This window comes from Temnothorax nylanderi, unplaced genomic scaffold (genome assembly GCF_030848795.1).
Source record: "Temnothorax nylanderi isolate EJ_2023f unplaced genomic scaffold, tnyl_v1.0 TNYL_tig0044_pilon, whole genome shotgun sequence".
Taxonomy (NCBI): domain Eukaryota; kingdom Metazoa; phylum Arthropoda; class Insecta; order Hymenoptera; family Formicidae; genus Temnothorax; species Temnothorax nylanderi.
The window spans coordinates 8,310-24,831 of record NW_027249106.1 but is presented as its reverse complement, the minus strand read 5'-3'; the positions used below and the strand labels follow the sequence as shown (position 1 = coordinate 24,831).

At 33.7% G+C, this 16,522-nt stretch overlaps 3 protein-coding genes and 1 long non-coding RNA gene across 5 annotated transcripts; 2 read left to right on the top strand and 2 right to left on the bottom strand.

The window, feature by feature from the left end:
* Positions 1–415: 415 nt before the first annotated feature.
* On the top strand, positions 416–2,295 carry LOC139771738 (probable ATP-dependent RNA helicase DHX37). Of its 2 annotated transcripts, none has more exons than XM_071704724.1 (5): positions 416–761; positions 838–1,039; positions 1,103–1,314; positions 1,394–1,491; positions 2,158–2,295. In XM_071704724.1, exons 3-5 carry the CDS (start codon positions 1,163–1,165, stop codon positions 2,220–2,222), a joined length of 315 nt encoding a protein of 104 aa, XP_071560825.1. In that variant the 5' UTR covers positions 416–761; positions 838–1,039; positions 1,103–1,162; the 3' UTR covers positions 2,223–2,295. The 2 variants fall into 2 exon arrangements, with proteins under 2 accessions (XP_071560825.1, XP_071560824.1); XM_071704723.1 differs by having other exon boundaries at positions 2,143–2,295.
* On the bottom strand, positions 1,498–2,283 carry LOC139771739 (uncharacterized). Its single transcript, XR_011717974.1, has 2 exons — positions 2,163–2,283; positions 1,498–1,990 (listed from the first exon to the last, which is right to left on the bottom strand). It is a non-coding gene; the product is annotated as an uncharacterized lncRNA (long non-coding RNA).
* Positions 2,296–3,923: 1,628 nt separating the features above from the next.
* LOC139771825 (uncharacterized) lies at positions 3,924–5,919 on the bottom strand. The gene is made up of 2 exons (XM_071704914.1): positions 5,327–5,919; positions 3,924–5,208 (listed from the first exon to the last, which is right to left on the bottom strand). Exons 1-2 carry the CDS (start codon positions 5,917–5,919, stop codon positions 4,488–4,490), a joined length of 1,314 nt encoding a protein of 437 aa, XP_071561015.1. The 3' UTR covers positions 3,924–4,487.
* Positions 5,920–7,125: 1,206 nt separating this feature from the next.
* LOC139771736 (uncharacterized) lies at positions 7,126–15,209 on the top strand. Its single transcript, XM_071704720.1, has 5 exons — positions 7,126–7,198; positions 7,319–7,462; positions 11,238–11,369; positions 11,456–11,619; positions 14,695–15,209. Exons 3-5 carry the CDS (start codon positions 11,270–11,272, stop codon positions 14,827–14,829), a joined length of 399 nt encoding a protein of 132 aa, XP_071560821.1. The 5' UTR covers positions 7,126–7,198; positions 7,319–7,462; positions 11,238–11,269; the 3' UTR covers positions 14,830–15,209.
* Positions 15,210–16,522: the final 1,313 nt, after the last annotated feature.

Here is a 16,522-nt window from a genome sequence, read left to right as displayed (position 1 = left end):
TGGTGCAATGTGTGGCTACAGTCGCATAAACACGCCCAACCACAACCAGCGACTGGCATAGAACAGCCTATCAGAACACAGTATTGGAAAGCGTTCACAAAAGATTCCCCGTGATCCCTCGCAGTAGCGAGCTTTCTTTGTTTTAGAGTAGGTAGTAATGCTAAAGCCCGTATCAGACTACGGATTGGGATTGAGATTCCCTAAGGCCCAGTTTCACAGTGGCCAGTTAGCTTAACTAGTAGTTAATTCTCACTCTCCGTCTCTTTCTAACCTTTAGGTTAGAAAGAGACAGAGAGTGAGAATTAACTACTAGTTAAGCTAACTGGCCACTGTGAAACTGGGCCTAAGAGCACAGTTGACGGAAAGTCGACGGCAAGTCGACTTTTATAAGTCGACTTCTAGTCGACTTCTAAAAATGGCGGAAAGTCGACTAAAAGTCGACTTCTAAATAGTCGACTTCTAAAAATGGCGGAAAGTCGACTAAAAGTCGACTTCTAAATAGTCGACTTATAAAAAGACGGAAAACAGTCAAGCGGCGCGTCATGCATCATCAATATGGCGGCGAATCTCGAGGAGGCTGGAGGACCAGATGAGTGGACCAGAGTTTACGCGAGTGCGAGGAATACGTGCCGCGAGACAGGACACGATACGACGCCAGATAGTTCTTGCAGATATGGCGGATCAAGTCGCGAGAAAGGTTTTGCCCGACGAGGTAAAAGAGGATCAGGATAAGGCCAAGTGGAAACATGCTTACAGGTTAGGTATGGTGTGTTATTAATTATCATCGATAATTAAGACCTATTGAATGCGACCTCTCCATTCTGTATCATCTTTCAGAACACCAGAAATGAAGGAACCTGTGTTCATGCATTCTTCGTGCGTTCTACGGAAAATCAGTCCGGAATAGGTGGTTTATAAAGAGGTGTACGAAACGAATAAGATGTACATGCGAGGTGTCACGGTGATAGAACCCGAATGATTGCCGAAATTCGCCCATGCTATGCCATCTTAGTGAACCATTGGTTGATCCACCGCCAAGGTATTTTTATCACAATTGTTGCTTTATAATGTTTTTCCTACTTATTTATAAAGATATTTATAGATATAATCAATGAACCGGGAAGATCATTTGCCGCGTGTCTAGTACATTCGGAAAGGCCGAATGGGCACTACCATCGATGGATATAGAGCATCCGTGGACGGTGTCAAGTGGTTAGCGTATTTCTTCTTGGAAGGTCAAGTGTGCCCTAAGCTGAAACGATTTGTCCCGTCGCTGCTGACGACACCTGGGAGCATCACCAAGTCATGGGCCAGGTAAATCGTTATTCTATCTCCTTTTGATTTCACGTTGATTCATCGAATAGATTATATCAATTCAATACGATTTTTTCAGGTTGATACCACGCACTCAAGCAATAGTACAAACGCTGCAGTCGCAGGGAGTCGTGTCCAAACACAAACTGCTAGAAATCTGGGGTTCGGATAAAAAATGTGAGATTTTAATTTATAAAATAATATTTAGATATTATCATAGACTTCTATACAATACTAGACCGCTGACAGACATCTCGCCCGTGATGCTTGCCGCCATGTTGATTTTAGTCAAGATATGCTATATTACTATTCTATACAAGTGGTTTTATACAAGATTTCTATACAATAGTCTGGCATATACAGAATGTCCAAAAGAAAGGGTTTAATACTACAGGAGTAGTGGTTCGATTTAGGCATCCAAGTACGCTACACGTCGAAGGCATGACTTACAAACTTATTGATAACATGTACCAATATTTAACACAAAAACATTCGCCTGCTTCGTTATGTACTGTAATAACGAATGCAGATAAACGCACATCATGAGCAACTGAACACCCGATAGTGACTTATTGTTAATTCAATATGGCCGCACCCTTCACTAACACTTGCACCTTGCACTCGCATCAGCTTTTCGGCAGTGCGTCCATAGATGTTAGTGGTCTAGTATAAAAGTCTGTGGATATTATATATTTATAATAATATATATATATTATATAAAACAATATTATTATATATTTACAACATTATGATAATAATATGATATATATTTATATAGCTAATTTTGCATATTGTTTCGCGATTAACGCTGGAATGTTTTAATTTTAGTTCTGTTATTGTCAGCTTACCAGAAGTGGCTGCCGGAATCCGCGCACGCAGAAGTGGCACAGATATGGCCGCCTTTGTAATTAAGAATAAAACATTAGGATTGTAATTATACAGTTTTTTAGATAATTAAATTATTTTATATATGAAAAAAAATCGAAATGCATCAGTTTTAGCCCTCCAGCAAGGGGTCGATTGTGTATCTTGAAATAATGAGGTAAAAATTACAAAAGTGAGAAAATTCATTAGCGTATCTACGATTTTATTGATCAAAATCTAATAAAATCTGTTAACTTTTGTTATTTTTACCTCGTTTCAAGATACACAATCGACCTCCAGACGTACGCGGCGGTTTATTTTATCGACTTTAAAAGTTGGCGGGAAGTCGACTTTTCGTCATGACGGGAAGTCGACTTTTCATCATGACGGGAAGTCGACTTTAAGTCGGTGGTTTTTGCGACATTCGCCGACTTCAAGTCGACTTCAAGTCGACTTTCGTCCTTAACCCCTGGTTTCCATGCACGCGTTGCCATGCGCTTAGCGCGCGTTTGATGCGCGTCTCCACGCGTTTCACCAATCAAATTGGTTTCCATGCACGCGTTGCCTTGCGTTATAATGCGCGTTTGACGCGCATCTGCACGCGTTCCACCAATTAAATGCGTGCTTTTCTTGACGCGCGCGATAGCGCGTCATAGCGCGTTGAAATTAAAAATTTTTAACCCTTTCAGACGCGCGACGATCGCGTCGCGTTTTGTTGAACTCGGCTAATTTCAGTCGAATTTCGGCATTAATGACAGCTTGTCATATTTAATCATACATAATGTCAATAAACATTAATAATTCTTGCGAAAACGACGAATCAGTAAATGAATTAATTATAAACTCAGTTCGTCTTCGCAGTGCTTTGTGGGATTTAAATAGCAAATTTTATAAAGATAATGTACATAAAAGGAAATTATGGGCTGAAATAGCCTATGAATTACATGTAACTGGTAGGAAAAAATAAAATATATAATTAAGATAAATAATTTAAATAATATTATAAAAATAATATAAAAAATAATATATATATTATATATATACAACAATTTATAACAAAAACTATAATTTTATAGAGGATTTTGTAAAAACCCGATGGAAATCTCTTCGGGACAGATATTTCCGGGAGAATAAAAAATTAATAACGAGAAGTGGACAAGCAGCTACACAAATCTCAACTTGGCCCTTATGGGAGAGCATGGCATTTTTAAAACAAGTGTCGCAACCGCGGCCGTAAGCATATTATTTTTTATATTATAATTATCTTTAATAATGAAATCATTTGAGAAACAATAATTAATTGAGTATCTTTACTACATACATATAATATATAATTTGTAATTTAATTCATTTTTTTCTATTAGAACAATAACGAATATGTCACATGAAACCGAAAGCAATATAAGAAAGTCTGTCTCACCGATAAAAGAAACGAGTCATAATGAATCATTTGCATCACAAGAAAATTCGCAATTTATTAACCTTATTGATGTCCCAAATAATCGAAATCCAAGTCAAAGTAAAAATTTTTATAATATAATATTTTTATAACATAATAATCTGAACAATAAAAATAATTAAAACAAAACCAAAATTAAAACGTACATTTAATATTAATAATAACAATCACTTAACAGTTTAATAAAATTACAAGTCTCTATATGTACAGCTGAAGAACTATTAAAATCAAATATTGAAGGCCCATCTTCACAATCTTGTTCTTCAAATTCTCGTGAAAGAGATGCCACACCACGACAAAGTCCCCTTAAGCGCCCTTCACTCTTTATAGAAAAATCTTCTACATCTACTAAATTTATTAAAAAAACAAAAGGTTATTTATATAAAATATTATTTAAGAAATTATATATATATATAATATATATATATATATATATAGTATATATAATTAAAAATATTTTAATTCCAAATTTAGCTAATCATGAGTGTGATCCGGTGGAAGAAGTTATATTAGATTATATAAAAAATAAACCGACTTCAAGGTCTTCATTAAATCGAGAACATTCTGCTGAAGAATATTTTTATTTATCAATTGCTCGCGATGTACAAAATTTTAGTTTATCATCGCGGTTATATATGAGGCAAAAAGTTTTAAGCGCATTTGAAGAAATTTTAGAAAATGAAGACATTAATTAAAGTTATTAATTTTACATTGTTTATATATTAATTAAGTTATATTAATATTAAAATGTTAAAATAAAATAGTTAAATGTTCAATGTTAAAATAAAATATTATTTACTCAGTTTATTGACTCAGTTTATTGTACACTTTATATTATTGTAAACATACCTTAATTATTTGCTTGTTGCAAATACCAGTTCTTTTGGTGTTCTGGTAATTTATCCCACTGCCAGTGGACACTGCCTTCCGCCATAAAATAATTTTTATAAATTTCCCGAACTTCTTTGGCCACTTGCGTTGAATTCCTGGCTGCGTTTGGATTAAGGTTTCGTAGTCCGAGAAATTCATTTTCTTCACGCCATTGTCCAATTTGTAAATTTCCACTTCGATCTTCTCTGTCAACAAAACATGGTGGAAGATATCTTCTTTGTCCTGGTGCAAGATGAAGCTCACTGTCCCGAAGCCAATTGTGCAAAACAACACAACATTGTACAATACTTTGTACAGTTTCAAGAGATGCAATTATTGGTTTTCTGAAGATACGAAATCTTGACGTCATTACTCCAAACGCATTTTCAATACACATTCGAGCTCTGCTTTCTCTATAATTAAAAATTATTTGATCTGGTGTTAAATTAACACCGGGATAAGGCCGCATTAAATTTTCCAATAATGGGAATGCTGCGTCTCCGACAAATACGAAAGGAACTCTAGTATTTGATACATGAAGAACAGTTGGTGGAGGCAAGGGTAATTTTTGTTCAATTATATCTTTTCCAAAATCTGATGATTGAAAAATACCACCATCGCTCTCTTTTCCGGCTGATCCAATGCTTACATATGTAAATCTATATTGCGCATCACAGGCTGCGAGAAGTACTATACTAAGGCTGCGTTCGGGGAGCGCGCTATTAGCGCTATTGCATTATTCTATCTTTATCGCTCATCAAGTGTAGAACAAGGATAGAATAAGCAAATAGCGCTAATAGCGCGCTCCCCGAACGCAGCCTAAATGTTCCTTTATAATTATAAAAAGTAGAGCCTGTATTCTTGAAACACTGTACAACTACATGTTTGCCGTCGATAGCTCCAACACAATTTGGGAAATTCCAAATATCCCCAAAGTCTTGAGCTATGCTAGCCCATTCCTCTTCTTTTAATACAGGTAATACTTCCGGATGTAGAATATCCCATATCACTTTTGTAGTTTCCGCAATAATTTTTGACGTAGTAGCTCGTCCAATTCGATACTGATAATGTAAGCTAGCCATACTGTCTCCAGCAGCAATATATCGTAAGGTTAAAGATAATCGTAATCCAGGTGGTAAAGGTTCTCTAGTTAAATATAATTTAGAAATTCGGGGCTCTATTTTATGTAGTAGGGTATCAAATTGGTTTGGTGTCATTCTGTGGTAATTAAAAAAGAGCTCAACATCATTGCATAGTTCGGCAACAAGATTACTGTAAGCTCCCTGCTCAAGTCTATTGGTTAAAATAGGTCGAACCCACCAACGTGGAGCTGATCTTCGATGTCGTATTCTTTGTTGTCGTTTTCTCCACAACCATAATAGAAGAAATATTTTAAATTCTTCATCATCCATCTATTATATAGAAATTAATTTCATACATATTATATAAAATAACCTCATTGTTAGAAAACAAATATTACGATATTATACATTTTTAGTAATATCTTTTAAATAATAAATTATATTTATTTTAACTTTACTGAGAAAGCGTAAAATATTTTTTTTTTAGAAAATTGTATACGTGATATTTTTTTACTAAAAGCTAGTTAATAGATTATTTACTTTTTAATATTCTTCTTTTCTCTCTTCCTTTTACAATTGTTTATATTATTTTTTATTATTAAATATTACATATATATACGCATGTATTTTTATAATCAAATTGGGAGCTGTCACATTTATATAACGCGCGCATGGAAACACTATCAGCTCAAACGCGCGCGTCAAACGCGCGCTATAACGCATGTCAACGCGTGCATGGAAACCAGGGGTAAAAATGTCGACTTCTCTGCCAAGTCAGTTTCGGTAGAAGTCGACTTCAAGTCGACTTAAGGGGATCCTGCAGCCGTATGATTTACCGACATTATCGTTTTCACATAAATCTTTTAACTGGCTTTATAGAATTGCAAAAATCTTTTACAGAATTAAAGTACGCACAAAAATCTAGGCTAGCAAACGCGATTTTATATAAAAAACACCAAAAAATTAAAAATGTTACTTATTTGGGCACATACAGCTGTCACCTGACGACAATATTTGGTTAAAACAAAAATTCTGCAGTTTATACATACATAATGTTTGTCTCCTATCCTTAGGAAAACATGTAGGAATAATATCGTGCAAGTAGAAGTAAGATTCAATGCGTACAATAAAAGAAAAATGTGAATTTTATTTTAGTAATGCAAATACGGATGCAGAATGACAAGAAGAGCAGCAACAGTAGTTGCCGAATATTGCGAGAGATGGCGAGCAATCAAACAAGGACAGATGTCATTTCGTTAGACAAAGACAGATATAGGGAAAACAAAATTAGAAAGGTTGACATTATCGACATCGAGGAAGTTTGCCTGTCACTGCAGGATCCCCTTAAAACACCTATTGTATCTTTCAACGGTCGCGCCCACGTCGCGCCTAGTACAGTGCGCCACCAGGTACGCCGCGCGCCGCTGCGTCGCGCCGGCGGCTCGGAGCGGCCGAACGTGATTGGCCGGATTCGGGGGCTCGACTCGCGAGCCAATCGCGTTCGACCTCTCGCCCGACTGTGCGGCGGCGGCGACGAAGCAGGCGCGCGGCGCGCGGCACGCGGCGTACACGCAAGTAATACGTGATACGTTCAACGACTTCAACGACGGTACGAAACGTTGTCGCTCGCGTAAATTCTCGTGATCGTGAACGAAAAGAGATCCGCGCGGTTACGGAGTGCTGCAAAGTGAACGTGCGCCGAATAATCTGTTCCTTCTTGTGTCCTAAGGCCAGCTGAAACGAGTGGGTTGCTGTCGCAGGACGCTGGACGAGAAGATAAACGTGCCGACGCCGACCGCCGCACGTGGCCACGTGCCAGCCTCCGATCCCGGCTGTGATTTGGCGGGTCTCCTGCTGCGGTGTTCCGTGATTGGTGAGTGAATTTTACGTGAGGAATAATAAGTGTTTCGAAGCGCGATATATTCGAGTCTTAATAGAATCGTCGTCGATATTCTATCCTATCATAAAGTAATCATAACATGAGCCGCAACGGGCACGGACCATTTCGGACGTGTTTTGCCCGGAAAAATTTTTTAAGTATTGCGACTGTTACTGTATGCATTGTGAGTCCAATTAAATTCATTGCGTCAGTGCAACTGAAAATTAAGACACGCCTTACGGCTCGTACGACAATTGGTTCGTCCTGGCCATATTAAGAGCAGTATTGCTCAAAGGCCATATCACAAAGAAGAAGAATCGTCGTCCCGCGTGTCACACAGTGAGACGATAACCTCGAAATTCGCGTCTCTTGTCTTCGGCCCCGCAGGGGGAAGTGATCCGCGCAATTCCTTGGGCCTATAAAGCCTCGTCTACAATACACGCCCCTAGTAGCATTATACATTATGCGCAATATTGGCTAACAATATATATCCAATTTTTCATATTGGTCCAATATTAATTTTTCACATTGGTCCAATATCGTAAAGTAGACGCTCTTTCTTCTTGAGCCAATATTGAATTCTATAAATATTGGATCAACATATTGATTTCATCTTTAACCAAGATTGGTTAATAATACGTATCCAATTCCTTTATATTGGGTACAGATCAATTTCTAATATTTTGAATCAATATTGTAAAAACAATTTTATTTCTTTATATATAGCCAATATTGAATTTTATTAATAAGCCAATGCATCGACTTCTTTTCAATATATTGGCAAAAATTAATTTTTATTATGGTACACTAATGTCTCTATCAATATTAATAGAGACATTGATAAATCATGACAAAAAAATAATTTTTGCCAATATTGATTAAAAAAGTAGTTAATGCATTAATTTATAACATAGAGTTCATTATTGGCTAAAAATAAATGTAGAACCTGCTGTTATTTAATTTTAAACAATTTAAAACAAAAAATAAACATACAAATAATATTAATTTATGATAACTTTCTAGTTTTATTCAGAGCTTGTTTTCTGCATAAAGTTTTAAACATGTACATATAAAAGATTATATTATATAAAAGAATAATATTAATAATGTAAGAAATACCTTATACTTACATGTAATGTAAGTTATAGAATAATAAATTACCTTTATGGCATTATATTTTACTTTAAAATAAGTTTTGAAAATATATAGAATATAATGAATATATAAATGAATTAAACCTTAATAAGTAATAATATACTGCTCTTATACATTTTTAAAGAAAGTTTAGTCTTGATTTTGCGCGTTCTTCTCTTCTTCCTGTGCCCTCTTTTTTCTTCTTCCTTCTCTGTCTCCACTCTCACAGCAAGAAACTTCGATAATTTTTTTAGAATTTTGCTTTTTGATATATTGGTATCTTATTCGAAACAATCTCTACAAACAGAAAAATATATAAATAAGTTTATTACTGAACTGTATATAAGTTTTTTTATTCCAAACTTGATTCTTAATTACTTGGGGCTGGTTGTTATAACCTGTTGATAAACTAATAATTAAATTATGTTTTTTTCCTTCACATTAGACAAAGATAGACATATGACTTAACTATTAGTTAGTTTATCAACAGGTTAGAACAACCGGTCCTTTTTTTTTTAGTAATATAAAAAATTTATGTGTTTTGTACTAAAAACTAAACATAAAGAAGTATAATATTTATAAAATTTAAAAATTATATCCAGTAAAGTACATCTTACATCTTACAGTAAGCTATAAACATATATATCAACACGTACATATAACTACACAAATTTGATTAATATATTATAGCTATATATATTTGAACAAAAAAGAAGACTTTCATGTTTAATATATATCTAATTGTTGCATCTCTTATGTATAATTTAAAGAAATATTTTTTTAATTTTGTTAGTACTTTTATTCAGTATACTTTGAAACAAAAAAATTTTTACTAATACAAAAATGACTTACCAAATACTGCAGCAGCAACCTTGGTTGCAGAAAAATCACGCTTCTTTTGCTTTCCACATCCACTAAAATATATTGAAACAGTTTTTTTCAAAAGCAACTTCATTACTGATATGGCACTAATTCCTTCACCGTTTCTCCAGAAGCAAGTTTGAGATATTTTATCTAAAAATTAAAGTAAATTGTTTACACACACACACACACACACACACATACATACATAAAACAAACATATTTGTTAAGCTAAAATAAATCGTTTTGTATATATGTATATAGCTCTTTTATAATTAATATATAATAATATTATATATATATATATATATTATAAATATATAATATCCACAGACTTTTATACTAGACCACTAACATCTATGGACGCACTGCCGAAAAGCTGATGCGAGCGCAAGGTGCAAGTGTTAGTGAAGGGTGCGGCCATATTGAATTAACAATAAGTCACTATCGGGTGTTCAGTTGCTCATGATGTGCGTTTATCTGCATTCGTTATTACAGTACATGACGAAGCAGGCGAATGTTTTTGTGTTAAATATTGGTACATGTTATCAATAAGTTTGTAAGTCGATATTATGATTATACGTTACGAGGTACATTTTTTTCTTCGATAAGTGGAAAGGGAAGTTTGTATCCTCATTAATATTAGACGCAGGTTACGTTTCGGTAATAAACGATTGTTTTGTCACGAAATGTTTGTTCCGTGGGATCGGAAGAAATATTGAAAAATGAGATAGAGAATTTTCGGTAATTATGCAGTAATACGGACCACCCTCCGATAACATTGACCTTGACATATGTTGTCAAGGTCTTGCCCTCCTGAGTGACCTTCAGAAGGTTTTAGTCGTCGCTCGTTTTTTATTAAAAAGTTATTAACAAAAAAAGTTTCGAAAATATAGCAGTTATTTTAAGTATTGAGAGGCACAAATGACTAATATCACGTCTTTTTTTTTTAAGTAGAGAATATCTTGTTGCGCGTGAAAGTTGCTGCTTTACCAAAACAACATTTAAAGCAGTAAATTGTTGATAAATTGAATTCTTTTTGTTAAAGCAGAGATTACTTTATTTCGCGAGAAAGTCGCTGCTTTACCAAAACAAGTAAATTTTCTTCTGAAGTTATACTTTATTCACTGCTTTAAATGTTGTGTTTTGGTAAAGTAGCGACTTTCACGCAAAACGAGGTATTCTCTTTCCTAAAAAAAAGACTATTTTTTGTGTCTAAAAAGTTTTAAGTATTGAGAGGCATAAACGACCAATATTACATCTTTTTTTTAAACCAGAGAATACCTCGTTTCGCGTGAAAGTCGCTACTTTACCAAAACACAACATTTAAAGCAGTGAATAAAGTATAACCTCAGAAGAAAATTTACTTGTTTTGGTAAAGCAGCGACTTTCTCGCGAAATAAAGTATTCTCTGCTTTAACAAAAAGAATTCAATTTATCAACAATTTAAATGTTGTGTTTTGGTAAAGCAGCGACTTTCACGCGAAACAAGATATTCTCTACTTAAAAAAAAAGACGTGATATTAGTTGTTTATGCCTCTCAATACTTAAAATAACTGCTATATTTTCGATACTTTTTTTGTTAATAACTTTTTAATAAAACACGAGCGACGGCTAAAACCTTCTGAAGGTCACTCAGGAGGGCAAGACCTTGACAACATATGTCAAGTTCAATGTTATCGGAGGGTGGTCCGTATTACTGCATAATTACCGAATTTTCAATATAATATGTAAAATTTTAAGCATTATCGATTGTCCTATTGTCTGTATGTAGATTCGTTGGGCAGGAAGTTAAATAAGTACAACATGCCAAAAACGCCGATTCAAAAAGCCAAGAGGGCTGATGTGTCGGCTAAAGATAAGCAGGGCTTGAAGAAGTCCGTCAAACAGATATCCAATAAATCACGTGAGAAAATTAGAATTTTCTAGCTTTATTTTGTATTCTCTTCGACATGTTGCCGTTGTTGTTTTGACAAAATTATTTCTTCTTAGTGTGCCAGAAATTGACATTAAACAATAGTTGCTTGGCCACAGAACTTTTGAATAGAAAACGGATCTGTCAGTCACTGGTCACGCGCAATGCAGAACTAACTAAGCGCAATGTACAACTAACTGAAGAAAATAAACAGTTACATCTGGTATCCGACACGCGAAATGTGAGTATTATTTATATGACAATATAGTTCATATTAATGATTTGGAATTACGAGAGATAATCTCTCACAGAATGTTAATTTCTTTATATATTTTTTTTAAATCTACATGCTAGTTTTTTTTATTTATATTGCTTCCTCATAAAAGCTTTGTTTTCGTGAAAAATAATTTTTTTAGATGTCTTTGGCAACGTGTTTAGAATGTTCTGAAACGTCGAAAAATCACTTTTGCACAAAATGTCCGTGTGTGTGTGTGTGTGTGTGTGTGTGTGTGTGTGTGTGTGTGTGTGTGTGTGTGTGTGTTGTCCGTATATATGTGCTCTAACTTCCGTAATTTTTGAGATATTAAGATGTTTTTTTTTTTAATCGATAGAGTATTATGTAAGAAAGGTTGGGATTGAATTTGGCGATAATCGGTAAAGGGGTTATTTTTTAAAAAAATTTTGAATTTTTTTAGAAATGTCCGTGGTTGCTCTAACTTCCGCTTGAGATATCGATTTATTTCTAATTTTATTATATTTTTCAGTCTTTTCTCGCCCCCCTATTTCATATATAATTTTTTAAGATTTGGTTGATCAGACCCAGCTTTATATGCGATCAAAAACAAAATTAATATAAACAAAAAAGTATAATTAAAGAAAGTTGAGCAATATATAAATTTTTATCAAAATGAGAGTAGGGGAGACCGGGGCTAAGCCGACACTATTTTTTCAAAGGCAATTTTTAATATTTAATTAAAATTTTTAGGCAAATTCAATGGTACATATTTAAAGAGTGTTTCTTCAGGTACAAAATTGATTCAGGAAGTTTTGCTGTACGTCGCTTTGTTTTGCCGCCAGGAAAGAAAAAGTGACGCGAAGACAAATTTTCGAATTGAAAAATGCCGGGGCAAACTCGACACCCCGCCGGGGCAAACTCAACACTTTGTCTGATCGACACAATTTGATCTGGAACTTATTTTTTACTGTCTGAAAATGAAAATACATTGTTTATTGTGTATTTAAAAAGTACAAAAATTCGGAATAAAGTAGCTAGAACAATCATTTAAAATAATGAGAACAAAAATTGTTGAACTTTCAATTATCTTCATCTAAACTCATGTCTGAAAAACAATTAATGCAGGTAAACTCGCGATCGGACGTGCGCATACATTTGTCATGAGCCATACGGCTGCATGACAAGCATCGTTTGTTACTGGGAGCCGACAAAACGGCGTGGTGTTGACTTTGCCCCGGACGTCGTTTTTCACTTTTGTCACTTCAAAAACATGAAAATTTTGAAAATATGCAAAAACGATTATCGGATTCATATAGAGCATCAAATTTCCCATCAAAATCACTTACCGGTAGATTCGCAAGAGTAAAGCTCGATGAAAGAGTAGACATTTTCGAGAGATCAGAAAAATTACTTTTCACTATCAAAAACGCTTATGTCGCGTTAAAAATTACACTATAACTCAGAATGTTACCAAATTCCGTTGATAATACTGGCACATAAAGACGCATTTACAGTAGGAAAGGCAAGTTTCTACGATAGATTTAAATTGGCAAAAAGCCTAGTGTCAAGTTTGCCCCGTTGTCGGCTTAGCCCCGGTCTCCCCTAAATAAAAAAATTGTACTACCTTACTTGAGTGAAAAATACAACGCGATACAAAATAAGAAAAAATAATTTAAAAGTGTGCAAATTAGAAAGTTGCACATTACTTCCATGGAAGAATTAACTAACCGATTAAACTATTTTAATAGAAATAAAAAATATCCGCAATTAGTAGAGATCATTTTAGTAAAAACATTACTTATTTAATTAATTTTTGTAATAGTCTATATGTATAAAATAGAATGTATGTATGTATGTATGTATGTATGTATGTATGTTTTTTATACACTCTTAAACTATTTGACCGAATTTTTACCAAAAGTATATAAAATAGGGAATAGGGGTAGAATTTTCCGGGGAGTGTTATAGAGTGAATAGTATTTCGTTACCGATCTTTTTGGGAACCGGTATCCGAAATTTTTTTCAATTTTTTGGGGAAATAGTTGACCGAATTTTAAAGAATTGTATATAAAACAGGGGTAGAATTTCCCGGGGAGTGCCATAAAGTGTATAATTTTTCGTTACCGATCTATTTGGAAACCGGTATCAAAATTTTTTCGAATTTTTTGGGAAATAATTGATTGAATCTTAAAGAATTGTATATAAAATAGGAGTAGAATTTCCCGGGGAGTGCTATAAACTGTATAGTTTTTCGTTACCGATCTTTTTGGGAATCGGTATCTGAACTGATAAAGGAATTTTTTTCGATTAAGAATATTGAAACACAAATGAAGTCGTTTGAAGAAAAAACGACTCCCGGCGAAGCCCGGGTAACCAGCTAGTATATCATAAATTAGTATAACAGATATTAGTCACAATAAAATTTATCACAATAAAAAGGTTTCTACTTGCACACTTAAGAACTATGAGAAAGCAATGTACAAGTTTCTACTTGCACACTTAAGAACTTTGAGGAAGCAATGTGCAAGTTTCTACTTGCACATTTTTTTTTATTGTGATAAGTTTTGTTGCGACTAATATCCGTTATGTTATACTAATATCTGTTATACTATTACAAAAATCAATTAAATAATTAATGTTTTTACTAAAATGATTTCTACTAATTGTGGATACTTATTATTTCCATTTTGTTTTATCAGTTAGTTAATTCTTCTCCGGAACTTTTGCAAAGGACCTCGCCATAATCATACGTATTTTGGGTTTCGGCGAAATTAGCTGAAACTTTGGAAATAAATAGTTTATGTGATGCTGATCAAAAGTCACTATGGGCAATATTCATAAAAATCAACCGTTAATTCTTCTCCGGAACTTTTGCTTTATAATTTACATACTTAAAAATTGTAAGGAAGTAATATGCAAGTTTCTACTTGCCCACTTAAAAACTAAAGCAATGTGCAGGTTTCTACTTGCACACTTAAAAACTATGAGGAAGCAATGTGCATATATCTACTTGCACACTTAAAAATTGTAAGGAAGCAATATGCAAGTTTCTATTTGCACACTTTCTATTTTTTATTTCAGACTGCAGTAGCCAATATATTAGATAATACAAAAAAAATACAAGATTATGTAACAAACACTATCTCTATGTGTGAAGAGTTTCTTGCTTGCAATACTACTGTGAGACTGTCATCTGCTTCAGCTGGAAGTAAATAATATGTCGATAATAGAATGTATTAAACTTAAAAAATTTTCTATAGAACGAGGTTTTTCCGTAAATAAGCAATGTTTCAACAAGGAATACCACTTGTTCCGCGAGTCGGATATATTAGCCAAAGTAGAGGTTTAACTCGTTGAATTTAAGTTACGTTTCCAGTTTTGTATAAATGCTATATAAGTTCTTCTAGAACTTCACGAACTAGCAGCAAAAAATATGTATACAGAGTATATGTTTTACATAATATAATTGAAAGTTATTCGTTTAGCTCAATAAAGACCTAATTTTTTCAAAGAATCTGTTGCTGCTAAAATGCCATTGTTTCTTACTGTACATGTACATACATTTTTCTGATAAAATAAAGCGTTTGTCTATTGTATTTATGTCGTTATTTTCGTACACCTAATAGCGCTTTGCAATTATGTGGCGATTAATCGCCGCTGATAATTTTCTAACAGTTTGAAAATCTACTTTTTGCGATACTGGACTCTCAGAAATATACTGGTTAATAAATACTGGATGGTTAATCTCAGAAATTGTACATTAATAAGAGATTAATATCCAGTTAGAGCACACAATTAAATACAATATATATTCATATATTTGAAAAAATATCCAAGTAATTTATTTTGGACAAAATCTGTGAATTATTTTAATTTAATGCCTTTCTTCACACCTGCCTTGATACCCGAGATCTCTCCCGCATAACGAGTCAATTCCTTTCTCACTTCTCTCACCTGCAACAAATAATTATTTTTATCTCACATCCCAAGAGCTCTCGTATGTCAGTATAATAAAATAAACGTTTTTAATCTTTGTTTTATACATACCGCGCCCTTTCTGCGAATCTTGGCTTTATGATATTTATTTCTGTGCTTTACACGCGGATTGCGCAGTTCCTTCTTCCGATAAGGCGTAAGACCTCTGTTCTTTGCCATTTGGTATGTTATCGCTCTCTTAGCCTCTTCTTCTTTTTCATTCATACTATTTAGAATGGTAGTATCTTTTTCATCAGCCACAGATTCGCCATCATACTTCTCTTCAGTATCTAGATCTTCAATGCTTGCTTCTTCATCCATACTGTCAGATAGTGACTGTTCTTCTCGCGTTACTGCTTCTTTCTTACTTGCCAGCTTTTTAGATAAGCTAGTAAGCCTTGGACTCTTTTTACTACTTTGTACATAATATGATATTATTATTACATTATTATTATTATTGATATTATTGAATTAATTGTTACCATCATTAAAAACCAAAATGTAAGGATTCGATTGCAAACATTGTGTATTTCATGTGTTTCCATTATTATCGTTTATTTATTTACTTATTTATTATTACTTACAATTACTTATTTACTATTTATTACATTTTTATAACCATTTATTGTAGTAATGTAAACGTATAGTGTTTTCAATATTTACTTATAACATATCTAAAATAAGAATAATAATTATACAATTACAAACATTTAATAAACGTTAATATATAATAGCTATAATAATATTCAAAAATAATAATATTACATCGCAGTAGCTAGCGAACGTCTATTTTCTATTTTTACGTCTGCTTTATATATGTTTGAACTTAGTCGTATTCAAAATTTGCGCGAGAAAATGGCGCAGGGTTGGGACCTCTGTTCATTGGCTGAAAAAAATGGCTGCGCAAGAACACACCTTCTTTATTACATCATGG